The sequence below is a fragment of the Nesoenas mayeri genome (assembly GCF_963082525.1).
Source record: "Nesoenas mayeri genome assembly, chromosome: 1".
NCBI lineage: Eukaryota > Metazoa > Chordata > Aves > Columbiformes > Columbidae > Nesoenas > Nesoenas mayeri.
This window is the reverse complement of record NC_137541.1, coordinates 57787848-57810544: the sequence shown is the minus strand read 5'-3', so window position 1 is coordinate 57810544 and position 22697 is coordinate 57787848. Positions and strand designations below refer to the sequence as shown.

General features: G+C 41.1%; 1 protein-coding gene across 3 annotated transcripts in view; it reads right to left on the bottom strand.

The window, feature by feature from the left end:
* LARGE1 (LARGE xylosyl- and glucuronyltransferase 1) overlaps positions 1–22697 on the bottom strand; it is a gene marked incomplete at both ends in the record, with an annotated part of 199152 nt that overhangs the window by 100500 nt on the left and 75955 nt on the right. For all 3 annotated transcript variants that reach the window (XM_080359314.1, XM_080359315.1, XM_080359316.1), the window contains one exon: positions 5099–5270. In XM_080359314.1, coding sequence (XP_080215440.1) covers positions 5099–5270 — 172 coding nt within the window. The remainder of the gene's footprint in view (positions 1–5098; positions 5271–22697) is intronic.

Here is a 22697-nt window from a genome sequence, read left to right as displayed (position 1 = left end):
GCAGAGCAATATGCCAAATCACCCACATACTGAGTGTTTGCAAATTTAAAGTTTGGGATTGACTATATGCCAATCCCTTTTCAGCTGTGGGCACTTGATCCTGCACCAAAATCACTGTTGACCTTTTCTGGTATTTTTGATGTCAGTATGGATTTTTATCATTGTTTGATCTCCTGACACAAAGCAAACAGCTTCCATAATGTGTATTTATTCATGCAAAGTATGAATATGGGAATCATCTCAGTCTTCCTATCAAGCTTGCTATTTCTCCTTCTTGGATGCTTGGTTAATGGAGGTAGGTGATTCCACCTTACTGCCTTCATCAGCTTTCCAGAGAAGACTTACTTGCACAGATGAACACGAATTGTAGTTTATATTCTCTGGATGACTTAATCTACAAGTAGTTATTTGAAATACGCTAGTTATGTACTATCCAGTCTCTGTTGTTTAAAAGCACTTAAAATGTGTGTCATATCAGCTATCTAGATCGTGAGACTGAAATGTAATAATAGGACATCACAGTTCAATATAACATCTGAGCTCCCACATGTACTTAAAAATACCATAATGCCCTTAACGTGCCATTGAACTTAACACAGAGTCCCTCAACACTGATCTCTACAGGGATTATTCAGGCCTCATTTGTGGGTCTCAGCTGTGACTCATACATAGCAATGGCCCAAAGGAACCAGGCAGACACAAGAATTGTCACCTGACAGCAGGTAAAGCACAAAGACGGTCTGTTGCTATTTATATGTGCACAAAGAGGCTGTGATCCTGACTGGAACTGCAACCTGTAACACAGATAATTGTGGTGACTGTTACAGTCAGGTCCCAAATAAATTCACAATACCATTTACAATGAAAGCTCTTGAGAATCCACATTTAACATACAGCTAAAGTCAAAAATCAGAAGCTTGGAAAGAAGAACCCACATTTTAGTACGAAGAGTTTGGGTGAGGAGAGTAATAAAACAATTAGCCGATGTGGCCTTTAAAAGAACTTTAAGATAGATGGCAGAGAGCATAGCTTTGGACTGACTCTTTTCTCAGAAGAATTCACACAATTTCTGCAATAAAAGCATATTGGTTACACTAATCTTTGCTGTCTGAAACACTTTGCAGCACTTCATCCAAGAACGCATATGATCTACAGTCCCACTCTTCTGCCCTTAGGCTAGATGCTTTCTCAAGTTTAGAACTGTCAAAATCCAGTGAAAGATGAATAGAAAACATAATCAGTGTCAACTACGTCAAAGAAAACATGCCTGACAGGTTATCTTCACCAGACTGGCTGCAGTCTCACACCTTTGAAGTCAGTATTTTGGAGGTATCTATCTGTCCTAGAGAAACAGACTGCTTATCTTTGGGAGAGCAAGAGAGAATGAGGCTAAAGCAGAAATGTCCAAATCCCAGCTGAAAAGCTGGATCTGGCTCCTGAAATTTAAGTTACTAGTTCCCAAAGACATATTTATGCATAGAGATTGAAGCTTGCATATAAAAGGAATAATAATTATACAACCCACAGTAACTGCTCAGAGAAATTTTTAAATGTTACATTGCTTGAGAGACCCTGTTTCAGGCTACCGAAGAGAGGGGTGAATTTCTCCCAAAGCCTAAGGTCACTACTTCAAAGAAGAGATTTTCAAATAAAATCACGTATATACAGCCCTAATTTCTGCACTCAGTCACAGAATAGTTGGATCATTTATTGTAAGGGTGTATGCAAAGAGCTTATCAGAAAAGGGCAGAAGAGCAATAACTTACAAAGGAATCCTACTCCCTTTTTTCCATCTACAGAGTGAATGTAATAGGAGCTTCACCACCTAAAATATTAAGTTACTATGCAAGTGTCTGATCTTTTCAGCAACTCTTAAGACGACAGGAAGAAGAACCTTTGCAGAACAAGGATACTGGGTATGGCAGGTGCTATTTAAAACATGCTATGGGCCTTTCTATACAGGAAATTGGACCTGGTTATGTTGCAAGACAATCCTGAATCTGAGTGTCTTCCAAGTCTGGTGTCCTAGAAAAAAAACAGGAATCTGAGCTACTGGTGTCTCTTTGTCACTATTTTTGCTTGGAAGAAAAGTCTTCCTGGGCACAGAAAGAATCACAGACCTTCTCTCTTGATCTGTGTGGCTGTAAATTGCAAGAGGCTGTGCTGGACCATCTTATCGGCTGCCCTGCAGCAACCCACAGAAGGAAGCTCTTGCCTTTCCTGCACTGATGTGAAAAATTTTTCTATATGCTCAGACAACATCCTGGTGCAAGCAGGTTTATATTCACTACTCCTACAATTCTAGAAAGAGAGCCTCTGGTTCTAAAGTTGTCCTCCAAGCTGGGGTTGGGTGTAATGTCAGGTTCCTTTAGAGAGCAGAACTTCTCTTCATGGGAGTTCTATTTCTCTTCTGTTTAAGTAATATTTCAAAAAGCAGACTAGAAAACTTCACTAATTTGCTTGAAGCTTCTGAGGGAGAAACAAGGACGAGATCAAAACATTAGTTTAAAAACAGATCGTTTAAAGGAATATTTGGGGCTAATGATATGAGACATCATTTGAATCTTTTGTAATGCTGGTAGAGAAATAAAAAGACACTGAGGACAAATTGACCATATGATTTAAACCAATCTTTTACAAAGCAGTAAAGAGCAACAATATCTCTCCGGTTTGCTTGCCCCTGCTTTCCAGGATGATTCATGTCCACTGAGTCTTTGCCTAACAGGACTGCACCCATTGATACAGGCTGGGACACAAGCTTGCGCTCAGACACTTTCATTTCTCCCTCCTTCCCAACATTTAGGCTCAGTGTTTTGGGCATGTGTGCCTTCCCAAAGTCCTCTCCCACACTGATCAACTCCTGGGACTATGGAATTGTCCCATTAATTCTTTCTTTGTGCATGACCATCTGGGAGATGCCCAGATGTAGACACTGATCAGTTATTGCCAGGATTAAAAACTTGTGGAGAAGCGGGTGGTCAGCTGGAATTAAAAAGACAGATTGGACCATTTACAAAATCATACCTTTGGGAGTTGTGATACAAATGTTATGAGGGCTGACACAGCACAGGAATTCTGTCTCCATGTGTAAGTGAGAGCTTTACATAGCTCTAATCAGTTGAACAAGCTTGCCTGAATCTATGGAGATTGACTTATACCCACTTTTTGACTTCCAGTAATTATCCTTCTCCACGTTTCTGCATTTTCTATTTGTATTTTTTTCCATCTTAGGCCTGACTCTGCTCCATATCCCTTTCTTTGTAAGCAGTCTTTATGCTAGATTTCTTTCCCCAGTAAAAAGCAAGGGACCTTCATTGAAACTATGACACAAAATATAAGCAAGGAGATGATCCCCCTCATTGTCTCAATTCAGATTTTGCTATCTTTGACCATACAGTGCTTTATGCCCAACTTCAGTTTATACACATTTCTGTACCTGCTACATTATGCTAATACACCATATTCAGTAAAATATTACTATTCATGGGACAATAGCATGCAGTGAGCCAGTACAATAGCACAGCATTACTCCCCATGCATACATTTCTGTAAACTATGGTTGTCAATGTATATGTCTATATGAAACTCAAGGTTCAGTGTAGGGAAAGGCTTGGTGAAGAGGTTTGAACAGCACCTGAAGAGAAGGAAAAAACTTTATATTCCTTAATGAAGCAAGTTTGTGAATAGCTCAATTAAGTATAAAAGTGACTGCTTCTGGTCTGCTGAAGACATCAATATGTCCAGAGAAGGGCTAGACATAAGGAAGAAATTTCTTACAATGAGGGTGGTGAAACACTGGCCCAGGTTGCCCAGAGAGGTGGTAGATGCCCCATCCCTGAAGACATTCAAGGCCAGGCTGGACGGGGCTTTGAGCAACCTGATCTAGTTGCAGGGGTTTGGACCAGATGACCTTCGAATGTCCTTCCAACCCAAACTGTTCTATGGGTCTATGATTCTGTAAGGGAAAGGAAAAAAATACACGGAGAAGCAAACACTAGAACACACTCCTTGACTGCAGAGCTGAAGATAACAGCTCCTGCCCATTAGCTGAGTACTGGGAAAAGCAAAGATGCTTTGTGGATTTCAGTATGGGCTAAGTACAGTAAATGTGCTCTTTTTTCTGTCACCTTTCTAACAGAGCGGTTTATTTTCGCTTCTGTAAATAAATGGTCCCATTTGCTTAGGTTGACTTTGCTTGAGGTGATTTTAAGAGAGCTGATGATATGCATCAAGGCTACACTTTTATGGGGCTGTAAATCTTCAAACCAGGATACTGGAATGCCTCTGCACTTACCAGCACTCCAATACATATTCTGAAGGTAAGAAAGAACAACCGGGCATGTCTCTGACTCTGAAATCAAAAGCAGGCAACAGTGGAGCCTGGGAGAACTAAATGGTTTTAGCAGTGTGTTAGCCAAGAAAGTGCTCTGGTTTGTGACTGGGTAGTGGGGAACTTTTTTGTGATCATCTCCTTATACATTCTTTTCCGGTCAAATTATCAAGGAGTTTTTCAAGGAACTGTGGAAAATGGGTATAGGTAGAGAAAAGTCCTTTAGGTGGATACTTCAAATCCAGAGCCCTTGATCAACTAATTAAGAAGAGCAAGCAGTAATCTATTTCTATTCAGTTGTCTAAATCTGCCCCCTTCATCCTCCTCCACCATCCAAGTATGATCCTAACTTCATTAATTTCCAGTGGTAACATGGAGGAGTTACGCTGCAAGTAATAATTAGGTTTTATTAATAAAAAGTAATATAAAACAAGTTCTTCCAAGTATTGACCACCAACAGGTGCTTGAACGGTAGCTCGCTGCAGCATCCTCATAATTCTTTATCATCTAATGTATTGTCAAGCTCTCACCTGTTACAAATAATTAGACGAATAAAACAAACTGCACAGATAATAAATGCCAAACATTCTATAAGGAACGTTGTTGAGGAAAGAGCTCACAAACAGAACAATTATATTGAAACACCAAAGATCGAAAGAGTGAAAACATTTAACAAAACTCAGATAGCCCTTTTACCCCCACTGGACTGTTTGCATTACTATTCTCCCTCCCCCACAAATAAAGACAGTAAAAAAGTCATTAGAATACCTTTGAACTTGTGAAAGACGGCCCATAGCTCAGCAATGTCAGTGGCAAATGTTATGTCTGTGTCGAGGACAATGACTCGCTCAAGATTGGAAGGTAGAGTCTTAGTCAGAACCAACTTCATCAGCCCGTAAATCCCAGAGTAGTGTTTGTTGGGGATCCAAGACACTTCCGACTGACAGGAAATGGGAAGCGGGAAAGAGGAAGAAAAAAGAATCTTAATTAGAGGGAGAAACGCTTCCTGACACCAGCTTCCTGTAACACTGGAAGATCTCGGTGTATCAGCAATACAACACCATAAAACGCCAGGTGGAAACATTAATCTCAACCCCTACTTTTAAATTAACATCAGAAGCTCTGAAATATGCTGAAGTTTCTGAAAGCTTGAAAAAAAAAGTTATTTGAAGCAACTGCTTTTCACAATATTATTAAAATCAGTTGAGCCTTTCCAACGTGGCACAATCTGTTCTGAGACATCCACATATTCCGACAAAATTGAAATATATTTTTAAAACAAAACTTCAGGTGTACCATATATTGCTTTTATTTTCAAATGAAACAAAAACATCTGTGTTTGCCACTCCCAGAACCTTCTGACTCTGAAGGAGAAGTAACAAACATAACTTTTTTTCCTGTTATTTCTTACAGATTTGGAGGTTAGAATTTCAAAGGGCCAGTCATTTGGAAAAAAGTGCCAGAAAATTGCAAAAAAAATTGATTCTTAAAAACTCCGATTTTCCACAAGCCTCACATCTTTACCTATAGAACTAGTGACAACATAGAGACATGCTCGAATGTGGAGAAAGGGAGAGAACATTTTTAACCACACTTTTTGTTTGTTATGTATTGAAGAGGCAAACCCAAACATTTACATTTCTTCAGTAGGGGCTAAATAGAACATTTCTACAGCTTCTACAATAAGCTGGGAGAAGAAACTCAATATTTCATTGTACTACTGGCACTAGGATATTCCATGAGCTATGTTTCTTTTTCTTTCTGTGCAACTCAAATTCTCAAATCTTAGAAGTCACTGCTGAAAGTGGGACATAGAATTTTTTGAAAAGTTCCTACTACACTCTCTGAATCTCCTCATTTAATGTTTTAAAGAGCATATACTACAACTCTCAGATTTTAAGTCTTCCCCTGAGTCATGCTCCCATTAATGTCAATTAGTATTTTGTCTACAGGGGACCTGAGGCAGATTTTAGGATTTGTCCTGGCACGTTATACTTTGGAGAAAGTAGGCAGAAATTAAGCACATTCATAAAACTGAGAAGATTTATTTTGCTGTTTAACTGCCTTATATATATTCACTGTCATTCTAAAGTTTATTATGTGAAACAGCTTTTGCACAGAGGAGCTCATTTACTCCAAAATCCTTCAAGAAAACCTTCCTGTAATAGAAAGGGTTCTTAAACTTCATTTGGGTGTTGGAAGAAGTGTTGAAAAAAGGCTAATAAGAGCTACAAGAGTAACAAGGCCTTGGCCAATGTAAGCTGACCTCCTCTTTTCCCTTTAAAACAGCATGCAACTTTTAAGAGGAAAGGTAGGAAAAGTATGATATCTTAAAACAACCCCAAACCAGCAAGTGTAAATTGAAGTGTGAAGATTTTTTTTTTAAGTTATCTATTTGTGTGTTCTCTTGTCTGTACATATAATTTGTATGTGGCCACTGGCTGACATTGTCACCTACATGCATTTATGTATTATTTACTTGTGCTCTCTATAGGACTTGCACTGTAGAATGCCAGAAGTAGCACAAGCAAGGAATGCTAGGACTCTGGTACAAACCACTATGAAAGCACTTAGAGAGTGAAGTAACAGGGAGCATGGTTTTATTTATGAGTCTAAAGAGCCATCATGCTTATTTAATTTTTTCTTGCTTGCTTTCTCTCTCATTTGTATGGTACTTAGAAGAGAAATTTAGCTTCTGTCTCCCACATATATGACAATATTAAGTCTCTAGTTATACAAAAATGAACCTCGATGTTCCCCAGAAATTTCTTCTATTTGTGCAACAGAAATAATTTCAAATCCATAGCCTCAAGACTCTAGTTACTTGTGGTCCTAGCTCTTCCACATGATGGCCCTAGGAATGGAGCATCACATCAAGGTGTCAGCAAGGCAGTATTTACTCCACCTCCTCAGAATCTGCCACTGGACATCTTTGTGCTAGACCAGCCATGGAGATCAGCTCTCTCGTCATACTGACATTCTGAAAGAGTTACAGTAATTTTACAGACTCGAGTTTGCTTTTATTATTACCCATCCCGATGTTATTAATTTGGGATGGCATGTCCTTCATTTAATTAGTGCAAATGCAATTCTGCTCTAGAGTAACTCCTAATATGCTTATGTAAATGAGCCTAATAAGGCAGGGTCTCCGATGTCACATGGACAGCCTGAGACAAGCAGGGAAGGTAAAAGCTGGCTGGAAAAGTAAGAATCACCTCCAAGGAGCAATTACTTTCTTTGCTCTCAAGATTCCCAACATGTAACATCACTGTAGGGAAGAGATCCTTGTGTGGCTGCTCCTTCTAATCTGGCACACAGGAGCCAAGAGCCCGCCATCCTGAAGCCTGCTGTCTGAAAGGATCGCTTTTGAAAAGGAAAGGAGCCGTCCCTATTCCAAACAGTTCATCACAGCTGGCTAGCACCTGTTTGATTTAAGCGTATGTTGAAATTTGAACTGCCAATCGGTTCAATGTATCTGCAATCTTCTCTGATGCAGGGCTGACTAAGACATAAACAGGGGTCCTAATTAGTACCCAGCATAATTTCTTTGCTGCTCTGCTATTCATGAATAATGTAACCATTCCAAATTCTTTGTCAAGGAAAACTCCTTATGCTACACACCAGCACTGCGAAGGCTCACTCCCTCTGGGTATTACCTATGGTCTTACTAAAAGAAACACAAGAACACTATGGTTGAATAGGTGCTTAGTAGTTAAGAAGTGTCAGTCTGAGATAATTAAGATGGCCTAAGCACAAACTCTTGCAAAATTCTGCAACCTCCAAGCTGTCCACCTTGATACAACTGGTAACATTTAACCATTTATCTAAATATTGTCTAAATATTTTCTGTACGTTTTTATCCATTTTTTTCTCTAGCATAGCTAAGATGGCCCATATATGGAATGCTTGTCGGTCATTTACTTTAAAAGCTAGATCAGAGTTGCCTTAAAAGAACAAATATTCCTAGAAGATATGGTAGGAACAGAAAAAACAGAGTTAGTAAAACAGGAAAGCGAAACAAAACAGCTCTTAGAAAGATGGATGTGGGGAGTAGCGCACAGGGATGAGTGCCAGTCATAAGCCTAAGTGTGGAACAGAACAGGGCAGGTGCTCTAGTTGAGCGAGGAGAAAAATGCATTTTGAAGTTACATGCCAGGATGAGGTACAGTTTCCTATTTGCTAAAAGCCCAATTAATTGAATTCAATTATTAGTACATTTCTATTTAAATCTTGTGCTCTTAAAGGTCATCAGTCTTACAGGCTAAGATACTTTGTTTGCAAATATGATTTTGCTGCACTCACCCTTCTCTGGTGCATTAACAAAATTATGATAAACAGAGTGGTAAGGTGAAGCACAAGAAAAGAGATAATGTATTTGCTGTCTTACCTTGGTGCTGTTTTATATATACACAGACTGGAGCATAAAAACAGTAGCCAGCATAGAAGCACAGAAAAGCCAAACTAGGATTCTGTAGGATTGTATACGTTTCTGTCATTACTTACCATCTTCCCTCAAGTACAGACGTCGACAGACAACCTAACAACCTGGCTTTTTGTGCTTCTTGGATTGGGAGGGTTTATATGATATTAACATTAAACGAAGTACTCAAGAGTTTTTGCTAGACAGCTATATAAACCTGAGGCTGCATTTCACCTCCAAATGCAGCCTTTCCCCAGTTAAGCAAACCTTACTACCTCCCTACCAGAAGAAAATCTCTCCTGACTTTTCCTGAGGAATAGATTTCAGTCCATACAGCATCACAGAGTGGTTGAGGCTGGAAGGGACCTCTGGAGGTCACTTGGTCCAATCCCTCCTGCTCGAGCAGGGCCACCTAGAGCGGGTTTCCCAGGACTATGTCCAGGTGGCTTTTGAATATCTCCAAGGACAGAGACTCTCCTGTCTCCCTGGGCAACCTGGGCCAGTGTCCAGTCACCCTCACAGTAAAAAGTTTTTCCTGATGTTCAGAGGGAACCTCCTGTGTTTCAGTTTGTGCTCACTGCCCCTTGCCCTGTCAATGGGTACCTTTGAGAAGAGCCTGGCTCTGTCTTCTTTGCACCTTCCCTTCAGGTATTTATATACATTGATGAGATCCTCCTGAGCCTCCTCTTCTCCAGGCTAAGCAGCCCCAGCTCTCTCAGTCTTTCCTCATATGTGAGATGCTTCAGTCCCTCAATCATCTTAGTGGACTTCACTGGACTCTCTCCAGTGTGTCCATGTCTCTCATGTATCGAGGAGCCCAGAACTGGAGCCGGCACTCCAGGTGTGGCCTCACCAGTGCTGAGTAGAGAAGAAGGATTACCTCCCTTGGCCTGCTTTCCGAATGTAGCCAAGGCTACCATTGGCCCTCCTTGCTGCAAGGGCACATCGCTGTTCCATGTTCAGCCTTGTGTCCACCAGGATCTCTAGGTCCTTTTCTGCCAAGCTGCTTTCCAGCTGTGTAGCCCCTCGCATATACTGGTAGTTTCCAGGTGCAAGACTTTGTACTGCTCCTTGTTAAACTTCATGAGTTTCCTGTCAGACACTCTTGTCTGTTAAATAATAATTTTTCCATTCGTTTAACAGAATTCTTCACTGTCCCACAGAATAAATAGCACTGTAGCACCCTCTGAGCTGCAAAAAGTGCTTCCTGTTCAGCATGATAAGATGAGGAAAGTTTGGCTGATGAAGCATTTTCCCTAGCAGCATGTCCTTAAACACTTTACACTGGAAAAATGCAACCTTCAATACTCTATTGATTTTCTCACTACATTCACTGCCTCATCCTAGATGTGCTTGGAAAAAAAAAAATCAATCAAAATAATCCTCAGTTATGACATAATATCCTTATCCCCACTCTGAATAAAAGACACCCTTTCTGCCCAGCTGACTTCACAAAATAGCACTAAAGCCAGTACCTTGCAAGAGCCTGAGGGTCAGACTGGATGGGTTGATGCTCCAGGCTGAGGAACAGCCCGGAGGCAGAACGTGCCACTTGAACGTACCCCTGTCAGAGGTGGGCTAATAAACAGGATCAAATAGACCTAAATCCCACCACCACGTGGACTTAATGGCCGCGGATTCACTGTGGTGGGGAAACAGCAAGTAGCAAATAGGAAGAGTCAGAAAAAAAGCTGTGGAAATTCGAATGTAGGTAATTCTGCTTTCCCAGAGCTTTCCCGACAGGTTTTGCTGCAAAAAAAAAAGATCTGAAATCTAGAATATGCTGATTGAAATAAAGAGAGATATGAACTAGGCTCTGTAATAAATGACCTGATGGAAATCTGGATTTCCTAAAGTATTTAGCATCTGCTTACTCTCACCAATTTTAACATAGGCACCATCTCCCTGAAGCTTATATCACAGAATCACACAGAATCACAGAGTGGTTGGAGTTGGAAGGGGCCTCTGGAGATCACCCTGTCCAACCCACCTGCTAAAGCAGGTTCAACCAGAGCAGATCACACAGGAATGTGTCCAGGTAGGTTTTGAATGTCTCCAGAGAAGGAGACTCCACAACTTCTCTGGGCAGCCTGTTCCAGTGCTCTGGCACCCTCAAAGTAAAGAAGTTTCTCCTCATATTCAGATAGAACCTCCTGTGCTTCAGTCTGTGCCCGTTGCCCATCACCCTGTCGTTGGGCACCACTGAAAGGAGTCTGGTCCCATCTTCTTGACACCCACCCTTAAGATATTTATAAACACTGATGAGATCTCAGCCTTTTCCTCTCCAGGCTGAAGAGACCCAGCTTCCTCAGTCTCTCTTCATAAGAAAGATGCTCCAGGCCCCTCATCAGTCAGCTGGTAAACTAACTTCAGGTTCTTTAAAAAAAACAAGACATCCAGGCCACAGCACAACCATGAAGAGTGTCATAGGCCTACACGAATCATATATGAATTGTTCTGAATTGTATCTGACTCTGATCTGAAAACCAGTGCAATCTCCATGGTGCAAGAACTTAGAGCTGGAGGGGTCTCTGTGGAGGAAGACCACCTAAATTCTTTGGCAGCTGCTGTCTGCAGGCAGCCCTTACAAATGGCCCAGGCATGGGAAAACAGCCCTGGAAATTCAGCTAACTTCAAAAATTGCTGTTTCCTTAGACTGCATAAATAACTTCCTAGACACAGCTGATAAGTTGTTTTCACAGCTTTTTCACTACTTGTTTAGTGCTTTGCTGCTTCTATGAATGCTAGAAGTAGCAGGATTTTTATTTTTTTTTAAATCATGTGACCTTTATTTACAACAAAGCTCATGGAACTGGGGCTTTCATGTTGTTTTGAAACTCGAGGAAAATACTGTCACCATTTTAGCGACCATCATATTACTAAGTTGGGGTTTTTTTTGCAATACAAAGCATAAAGAGAGAGGAAACAAACAATATCGTATTGCTGGCACAGGACAGGAACTGTTCTTGATGCACGGTTTTTACTCATCACTGTTTTTCAATTTCACACAGGGAGAACTTCATCCTGCTGTGAATTTTTGCCATCTCTCTTCTCACATTCATGAAAACTGAGTCACAATTCCAGCAGCACTAGCACGGGTCGGGGTTAGTTTCAGGAAATATTTTCCCATTTCACACTGACTATACCTCACAATATTTAAACTCTTTGCAGGGACACCTGGCTGATCCCCTTTCTCACTCTCTTGCTTCCAGGAGAATGATATCAATACCTTGTTGCTGAGATTGGATTAACCAAATCATTGAGAAAGGAGAAGAATAACAGGTTAAAATTGTGTGTATTCAGCACACCATATTTATTTTTTAAACATAATAATTAAAAAAAAGAATCAAAAGTGAACCAGACAGACCAATTCTAAGTGACTAAAGGGCCTTGGAGGAGGAAGATGAATGACACTTGTAAGACATTCCTCAGAGGAGTGTCAAAAGGAGTCTCCTTGCATTTCAGCTTCAGAAAATCACTGCCTTTGGTCCATCCTTGTCAGGTGTCCAGCAAACATTAACAGAAGAGACTTATTTAATCAAAACCAGACTCTTCCGTTAATGTTTGCTGGATAACTTGTAACTTCAACCTTGAATTTAATTTTTTTCCTAGGTTTTTAATACGTTTTGATTATACTGATATTCCCCCCATAATAGGTTCTTACTATTTATATGAATGGTTGTCAAGGAAACCAGAAATCCAGCAAAGCTGGGTAACTTTTCTAGATTCAGAATTTCTGGTACCTGAATATTTAAAAAACTAATAACAATTCACACCGAAAAACAACTGTCAGGAGATGGGAATTTATACATTTTTGCTACAATTACTTTTCTCTTTCTGCTGGCCTTTGCTGCTGTTGTTTTTACCCATCACAGAAGTGCTGGTGACTTTAATGAATTCTGCCTCATCTCTTGCTTTATGAACAGATGATATCTTCCACATATACATGCAACAAGTCTGGATAGAAATAGCAGTGAGTAAAAAGGTTGAGATAGAAATGGATGATTATCTGAACCTCTGGGTCCTGGATAATGTAGAGTAAATGCAGAAAATGTGGAACAAGCCACAACTGGAAATAAAGATTAGATATTAAAAAGGCAGAACAAACAAAAACTCCCAAATCAGCATGAGCATACAGCAAAGGAGAATAACTGCAAATTAATTCTCAGTTCTGTAGCAAAGTCTGTAAGAGAGCCTGACTGATGCTTGTTTTTACTTTTTTACTTTTTTTTTTTTTTCTTCTTTCTTTCCAAATCTCTCACCAAAACATAATTACACACAAAGGGCAGACAGGTGGGAAAAAACTGATTTTAAAATGCTTCTTCAAATCTACTTCCTTAATAACAAAATTAACTGAGGGTGCGAAGAGTTAAATCGTGCTCTGTGTTTGGAACCAACATGCTTTACACAGATGAAACTGCAGGCTGTTACATAAAGTAAAATGATTTTTTTGTTGTTGTTTCTGCCATTTAGGTAATGGGATATTCAGCCATATAGCAGAAAAGAAATGATCAAATGGTGATTCACCTCCTGCATGTTTGAGGATCAACTCTCCCTCCTTAGGTCTTTGGGTAGTTTTCCTCCACAAGGTTTCCATTCCTCCCTCCTTACTTAGCCCCACCAAACTCAAATGGCCAGTTTCCATTTGACACTGAGTCTCTTTTCTTTACTCTCATCTGAGGCATTTTAAATTTTCTCCACTGTTCCTTGCTATGTCCAAAATGCTGAATGCCCTCTTTTATTTTCTCTATTCATTTGTGCAAGATGGGACTGCAGAACAGAAAGTCTGGCCAGTCTCCGTTAGTGCTGTTTCTTGTCCCTTTGGGACTTTTGGCTTCAACTCCAGCTGGTTTTCAGTGTGGCAGTCGGGGTGGAAACATACAAGGGTCACACCATCCTGAGAGAGGTCAGTGAGAATAAACCAAACAACAGCCTCCCAGTCCTACCTCTCCAGCAGAGGCAAAAGTGGAAGTCTTCCCTAGAAGATAAGATAAAGCCTGTCAGTGGATGAGTGAAAAGAAACACACAAGGTGGACTAGATAAAATGGCAGGAAGCCAGAGCTTTCTGCTAAAAGCTGACTGACAGGTAGATCTGGCTAGAATATAGCCAGTGATCACAAGCAACTCGTGGATGCCCTTCTCACTTCACCTGTAAGGAAAGATAAGAAAGACCAACTGCTCCCTTTAATTGCTAGTGAACTCAATCAACAAGCTCTTTGTAGTAATCCATCAGGGAAGATACAAATCCATGAAAATATTACAATTACCAGCTTTTTAATTTTAGCAGCTATGCAAATACATGCACATTAGCTGCAGCCATTACATGTTCTGGCAAATTTCCATGCAGCTCTTGGGGTCAAAGTCTAGAGGCATACAATGTGTATTTTGTATGATCTCGAGATATTAAACAGGTGTCATCAAGATGCACTGTCCAGAATAAAAAGCAACACCATCTCCTGCATAAAGACATGTTATATTAGATAGACAATAACCTCAGCTCAGTGACAAAGATCTGAAGTGGGATTTTTTTCCTTATGGAACTCTGTCCAAAAGTCCATTTTTAAGGATGATGAAAGAACGTAGCACAACAGTTACCCTGACTGTTATTCACCAAGTCATGTCTGGCAAGAGGCTACAGGTCTAAAATAGTAGTTACCTTGTGCAAAAAAAAGCCCCAACCAAAACTTTAAAAAGTTGAGAAAAGGACTTCTAACCCTTTTAAGACTGAAACATCTCACAGAATCACAGAATCACAGAATGTTAGGGATTGGAAGGGACCTCAAAAGGTCATCTAGTCCAATCCCCCTGCTGGAGCAGGAACACCTAGATGAGGTTACACGGGAATGTGTCCAGGTGGGTTTTGAATGTCTCCAGAGCAGGAGACTCCACAACCCCCCTGGGCAGCCTGTTCCAGTGCTCTGCCACCCTTACCGAGAAGAAGTTTCTTCTCAAATTTAAGTGGAATCTTTTGTGTTCCAGTTCGAACCCATTACCCCTTGTCCTATTATTGGTTGTCACCAAGAAGAGCCTGGCTCCATCCTCGTGACACTCACCCTTTACATATCTGTAAACATTAATGAGGTCACCCCTCAGTCTCCTCTTCTCCAAGTTAAAGAGCCCCAGCTCCCTCAGCCTTTCCTCATAAGGGAGATGTTCCACTCCCTTAATCATCTTTGTTGCCCATCTCATTCTATTTTTATTCAATACAAAACAGAATGTACTTCAATGCAGGAATGAAGGTTGCAGAAGACGATGATTTGTGGAAAGGATGTGGGAATGTAGCTCCTGCCAGCCCTCTGACATCCTAATGTGAAGTCAAAACATAGCAAACACATAGAAGAAAAAATTAATTCATTCTTCTATTCAGAAAGAAATCACTAGCTACTATCTTGCATCTCACCAGTAAAACCACCTCTCTCCAGACCTCAAACTTTTACTGTTTCTGCTTTCAGAGCAAGAATGGTGAAACGTCAACAGCTGAAAATGCTGCACCAAGAGGCAATGGGTGGAACACACATCCAGCTGGTGGAATAAATGCCATATCCCATAAAGAACTATTACTTCTCTTGCTTTCAGCAAAAGCAAAGAATTTGCAGGAAAACAAGTCATCCTCCATCCTGCAGGACTGGAGGCCAGGTGGTGGGAACTTCTTATATTGCAATTATTGCTTCAAGAGAACAAAAATTACATGAAGCAGTGTTGTTTTCTCCAATGGTAAGTATTATAATACATCAAAACACCCAGAAACTAAAGAGCTCTAGGAATACATAATGGATAAAAAGGATAATAAAGGATAAAACATATTACAATTATGAACAAGCAATATTAACAATAACCAAGTATAAGAAGAACTGAATGCAACAAGAGGGAGAAAACAGTGTTATTTTTCTTTGTTACTAGAAAGAGATAAGACGTCTCTCAAACAATGCAGGACTAACTAGAGAAACAATCAAAAGAAAATAATGACATTTTTGGGAAAGCTGGGCTCCTCCAAAGCAAGAAATATTGAGCTTGATGTTCATGATATCAGTCTAGCTTCGTGCCCAGGTTCTGGTTAAGTATTGGACAAATACTTCAGATAACAGTGAATTTGCATGAGTTGTGTTTGAAGAAGTGTCCGTGTAGCAGGCATGTATCTCTTACACTTCTTGAAACTGTCAGTGTGAGGGCTAAGGCCACCAGTATCACCCTCATTCCACGTCATCTTGTAGTTTCACCTGAAGGACCATCAGATAAAAATGCAATCAGATAGACAGGTGAACGCAGATCCTAAATGGCTCATTAAAACAATACAGCTGGAATCATTTTATAAAGGCTTTCAACTGTATCAGCCAAAAATTGTGGAATTTATTCAACTGTGAAAGGGGTCAAACCTGAAGTAACAGAACAGTATATAGGAAAATTATCAGGGGATCGAAACACTGCTGAGTTTTCATCTTTGTTGCTGAAAGGGTGAGAACTAGACACCATCATCTTACCCTCAAAAAATTAAACTAGATTGAGCCAGTTTGATCCGAAAAGTGATACCTCCACTAAGAGAAAAGAAATTTCACAATGTGGAAATTCAAATGTTCTCATATTAAGTTCACTCCAAAAGAGGTACTATCAGTGGCACCTAATTAATAATGTTATTCTATATCTCTCCTTCGAAACAGGTACTTAAACTCCAAATCAGTCTGAAAGCCCCTGCTCAGGCTAAGATGGCTTCAGAAGAGCTGTGAGATGAGGGACTTCACTGTCCATGTGCTCGTGTTATGTCAGACACACAGCATGGCTCGTCATTTCCAGTGCTGTGAAAAAGTGTCATACAAAGAGGTGTGCCCAGGTAAGATGAAGGTCATTTTTCACCACAAGAATGACGGTATCAGCCCTAGTCCTTCAGAATACTTTCTGCCAATGCTTCCTGCTGGACGATTCCGTTGTGAAGGAGCTCACATCTGAACTACTGTGCAACATGTCCCTGAATTCCAGTTGTTTCTCAGGAACAAGCCAACGCCAAACAATTTACAAATTATGAATTCTAACAATTCCAGCTCCCTGGTGGTGAATCAAGGTTATTCTTGGAGTCCTTCCAGCCTGCTGTCTTTCTTCAGCTTATCAATCAGACACACAAATATATACACTTTAGGTCTCTGTAAATCTAAAAGCAAGGCTCACTAAACATTTTAATAAGATGCTCACATGAGTACCAATCCCGAACAGGAATGCCTGGAACAGTCCCTGCTGCTCTTCTATCAGTAATCGAATGCCCTATGACAGGGAGGTGTCCTTATGGGCAAGTGAAAAGCTATTAACATAGTCATTACAAGTCTTCCAAGCTTTTTATCTGTTAGTGCCAAGAAAAGAAATTGTGCTGGAACACAGGATGACCATTAACTCTCCACAGCAAGTACCAAGGATATACAACCTATACTTAGGTGTTCCTGCTCCGGCAGGGGGATTGGACTAGATGATCTGTCGAGGTCCCTTCCAATCCCTAACATTCTGTGATTCTGTGTTATGCAGATCGAAGTATTCAATAATTTCCATACAAGGTTAAGACAGCAAAAAGTTTTCAATTCTCATGGAAGGATGATAAAGTTCTTAGAAAGGAGTTGCTGTAATGGGGATACAGCAATATCTTGGGCACAAACGATATTTGTAGCAGTCAGTTTGAGGCACTGTGTGTTTTCAACTTCCTTTTTTCCCAGAGCACATTGGATAATTTTTGTCAAACCCAATATTTTTTGGAAAATCCCATGTGCGGTTTTTAATCCTTTTCCCATTCTCTATTAAAAGAGCCATCCCTGGAGGTGCAGCACATGTTGCTGCAGTCAGAGTGACGTTTAAGAAGGTGAACGTCAAGCAGGAATCTTTGCTATTGAAATGTCACAGTCAGCTACTATGACACAAATGTGGGTGATGGCAGCAGAAGAGAGCTGGCTTCTTATTCCTCACTTCGCATATGTTACAAAGAACAGCTTACCCTGGCTCTCTGGAGGAGGTAGTCCTTAGTGACTGTACCGCTTTTCCCTAGAATCAATAAAAAGGTGGAGCTGCAAAGCCCACAATACTTACAGAGAAGCTAGAAAATTAACAAAGAACTCCAGTGTCTCCAAAACACCAGCAACAGTAGGAAAGTATAAGCAGTTTATAAAGCCAGGCATGAGGCTTTCTTTTGGAACAGCCAGTTGTGCAGCAGAAGCACTGTGCAATGTAACACCATGGGACCTGGACCCTTGGAAGAGGCCCAGGAAATACTGCACTTGCTTGCATTACACTGTGCTTCATCCTGATACACCAAACTCTTACAGTTCCAAATCTTAAATTAACTGCCAACATTTGTAAATCCAAGGAGCAATGACACAAAAATCTGCATATAGCTATTCCACCTTTCACATCTTGCCTCCCTCCACAGACGAAGTCAGACGTGAGGCTGTCCATGAAAGCCAGATGTCACGAAGCAGACAACAATGGCTGAAAGTCACTAACGGCACCATGACTCCCATTCTCATGACCAATTTCTGACCAGCCTCACCAGTCTCCACAGCACTTCTTTCATCACCACCTGTTTGGAATAGGCAGAAACTGAAGACCCAGCGTGATTTTACATAAAATTACTTTTTTTTTCTTTTTAAAATAATCTGGGCCTGAATAAGGGAAAACACAGTTATTTTTAATTTGTAGCGTTGCATGGCTTCTTTTGTGTGGAAGAGGGACTGGGAGGGCAGAGGAAGTATTGCTTAGCCTACTCAGTCTGCACGGATAGATTCTGATCACTTCACAAAGGTTCCACTGTGCTAGGGAGTTTGAATTGCTATCTGTTTCTTGGTGGATACTCATTTCCTCCCAAGCAGTCTGAAGGAAAATATCTTGGCTTACAAGGCCTGGCTTGTTAATGACCTGTCATCTGTACTGAAAACCATGGATAAAAGACGCTACTCTTAGCGTGGTAGCGTTGTGTCACAACCACAAGCATATTTTATCACCTGAGACTTCATGTCTCCAGTATTCTGCATGTTCATCAGCACATACACAAGATCTCAATCATTATGGGGAAATTCAAGTCTAAAAGTAAGCCCTGGAAGTTAGGAAAATCTGCACAATGTTTTGATCAAAGGCTTTGGTTGTCAAAATCTTAAATTTGCACTTTCTCTTAAAAACCAACAAAAAATCCCAACAAAACAGACATGAAATAATTTTTTAAAAGAGAAAGGCAACAGGCAGAAAGAAACAGCACTGCATGCTTATTACTTCACTGACATGTACAGAAGTTCACAGGAAAGACAAAAAGCTGGTGAAATGCAGGAGCATTGCAACCCCACCATAACACGTGACAGTATTTGACCAAAACCACAGTACTGTAGAAACACTTTAATTGAATACCTACCACTGCATAAATGAATGTAAATATAAACAGATGCTGTGTTTCACATCCTGTATTGCATTAGTAGCAATTAGATCTTGCATATGAAGTGGAAAAGGAAGGAAGGAAAGTAATGTCTGCTTTATAACGTCGTATGCCTGCCTCTGAGGCATACAGCGAACTACTTAAACAAATAAACAACCATGCATTGCCCTTGAACAATTTAAAATCTGCAGGCAGTGCGATGCAAATAGAGTCTAACTGTGATAATCCGTGATGGTTACTAGTTAGTTCTGGGAAAACAAATTGTTATGGATGGCAGCTTCTGCAACATCCAGTGGAACTGCTTGATCAGGAGATGGTAGAATGCAGGAGAATGCTGACCAGTTTTGTTGTTCAAGGCTTTATCAACACTGCTGCCACTGTTACCCTCTGCAGCTGATGTGACTAACACTAAGCCAATATTCTGTTCATCAAATATCATCTTACATCTTCCCAGTTGTCAGTCAGCTCCCTCCCATGTTCTGCAGTTCTGTTGGAAGTATTTGCTTGAATACAGTTCCAAAATTGGTAGATGTCAATGTATGATACATGCAGCCCCACCAACGCCATCATTCATTGTAAAAGCTTCCACTGGAAGCAAAAAAAAATCACGGCATTTGATTTGCTTTTGGTGTCAATTGTTGCATGGACACAGAGCACATGTTAAAAAAGCTAACATTACTGGGATATTGGCCTAGGCTTACTCTTGCATGGCCAATACCATTTGGCAAACAGCACACTTGGTTGCTGTCTGGATGGTGGAGTCTCCATGGTAAGGGTCCTTGCAGAGGCATCTTAGTTGGGCTGGGTGATACTCACCAAAACATGATTCTGTCAAATTTTTATAACCAGCTGGCCCATGGTCCTACATGAGCACTGCAGGACATGCATAATCCATCGCTATAGATTACCTTAACCTACATGCAAAACATTTTTCAACTATTTGAAGTGTGTACAAAAGACTGCCCTACATTATCATATCTACACATGTAGGAACTGCTTCTATTGATTGCCTTACCCTTGCACAATTGATTAATTTTGCAGTAGGAACTGTGAATCTCTGGGACAACCACCCAGGATGTTAATCAACACATTTAAGTGCATAAATTGGTCCAGGCACAGCACGGACTGCCTAGGAAATCTCAAGAACTGCCTGAAACTCCCACTGGGACAGCTCCTATAACAATCTGTCAAATACTTCTTGTGCAGATGGCGAGCAGTTCAGTTGATCACCTAGTTTCAACTTGATCTGCTGTCTGAAACCCGCCCTTTATCTCATCTATGCAGATGACTAGCCTGGGAGTTCCTGGACCACCCTAGGAATTAGAACCTTAGGTGCACTGGGAGTGCACACAGGCACACCCCTGAGACCCAGCTACACTACAATTATAATTAAAGAATTAAACTTTGTTTTCCTGCTTAAATCTCATAGCACTTACCCATCTGTCGGAACAAAAGATGTCAACATCAGACCTAGTGAACTGCCTTCACAGTTCAGATGGAAGTGGCTGAGGAGTGACTCATCTCATGCTTAAGTAAATGCCTAAAGTTAGGTAATATTTATGCCACACATTATATCAGCTTGGTTTTGCTCCCTGGATCACACCACTGATTTTCACTGAGTGTGCAGCCTACATCAACATTTCTCATATGAAATCACCTCAGGCAGCACTGGCAGTGAGATTTGTGGTCTATTGTTTCTGAGAACAGTGAAAGCTGGAATATTGTTCATATATGCAGCAAAGTATGAAGCTTTTCACACTCCATTTTCAGGTCAAATGCTCATGTACTGCAGAAACCTATTCAGCATTCCCAGCTTCAGGTTCACAGAACAATTGCAGCATGTTTGTGGGCTGAACTATTTAAAGGACATGGCTTTTCTGCTTTTCCAGTGATGACAAGACTACGTTCATGTGGGCCATCAAGATTCATGCACAGCAGAACAGGCAAATGCTCATTTTACCTTCTGCTTCCCTCAGTTCACCTGACATTGGTAGCAGTCTGTCAGACAACACCTGGGAAAACAAACTTGCTTCATCTGTATTCCACACATCACACATACAGTTTTGCTGTATCAACTGTTCTCTCTGCTCTGGGCCAATGCAGATCACAATGGGTTTACTGCCTAAACTTCCCTGTGAGTGAACTGACATGAGATTCCATGATGAATAATGAAGTGTAGAAGGTAAGTGTTTGTGTTGCACACTTTCAATAGTTAGCTCTGGAGTTTCTTTGTGTAAGACTGAACTGAAAAAACACAAAATCCTGCAGCCTCATATTTGCAAGCCACAGCTGTAATGGGTCTTTTAGATCAGTGTTTCACAGGTATGTATTTTTCTTTTATTTAATGTTCAAAGAATCACAGAATCACAGTATCACAGTATGTTTGGAATTGGAAGGGACCTCAAAAGATCATCTAGTCCAATCCCCACACAATATTCTAGATGTGGTCTCACCAGGGCGGAGTAGAGGGGAAGGAGGACCTCTCTCGATCTACTAACCACCCTCCTTGTAATACACCCCAGGATGCCATTGGCCTTCCTGGTCACAAGGGCACAGTTCTGGCTCATGGTCATCCTGCTGCCCACCAGGACCCCCAGGTCCCTTTCCCCTATGATGCTCTCTAATAAGTCATTCCCAAACTTATACTGGAACCTGTGGTTGTTCCTACCCAGATGCAAGACTCTACACTTCCCCTTGTTAAATTTCATTAAATTTTTCCCACCCAACTCTTCATCCTGTCCAGGTCACTGGATGGCAGCACAGCCTTCTGGCGTGTCAGGCACTCCTCCCAGCTTGGTGTCATCAGCAAACTTGCTGACAGTGCACTCTGTTCCCTCATCCAAATAACTGATGAATATATTGAATAATACTGGCTCCAGTACTGACCCCTGAGGCACTCCACTAGATACAGGCCTCCAACTGGACTCTGCCTCATTGACCACGGCTCTCTGGCTTCTGTCCTTCAGCCAGTTCGCAGTCCACCTCACTACCCAATTGTCCAGACCGCCCTCCCACAGCTGAATAACATCGGTAAGGTGATCATAGAAAGTGAAACTACATTGCCAAGTAACTCTCCAGTTTGTAGTCACAGCCATATGTGACCCCATAAATTTGGAAGAGTTAATGGAAAGCAGCCCCACAGAGAAGGATCTGAGAGTTCTGGTTGAAGGCAAGTTGAACATGAGCCAACAGTGTGCCCTGGCAGCCAAGAGGATCTAACCGTGTCCTGGGGCAACAGAACCCTAGGGAATAGCAGGAAGATGTGCCAGGGGAGGCTTAGGTTGGACATTAGGAAAAGGTTCTTCACCCAGAGGGTGGTGGAGCACTGGAACAGGCTCCCCAGGGAGGTGTCACGGCCCCAAGTCTGACAGTATTCAAGAAGAGACTGGACAAGCCCTCAGACACATGGTGTGAACTGTGGGGTCACTGTATACAGGGGCAGGAGTTGGACTCTATGATCCTTGTGGGTCCCTTCCAACTCAGGACATTCCATGCTTCTATGTGTGGGCCATACTGAGCAGAACAAGAATGAAATCTGCAGCTACAGAACAGTTCGA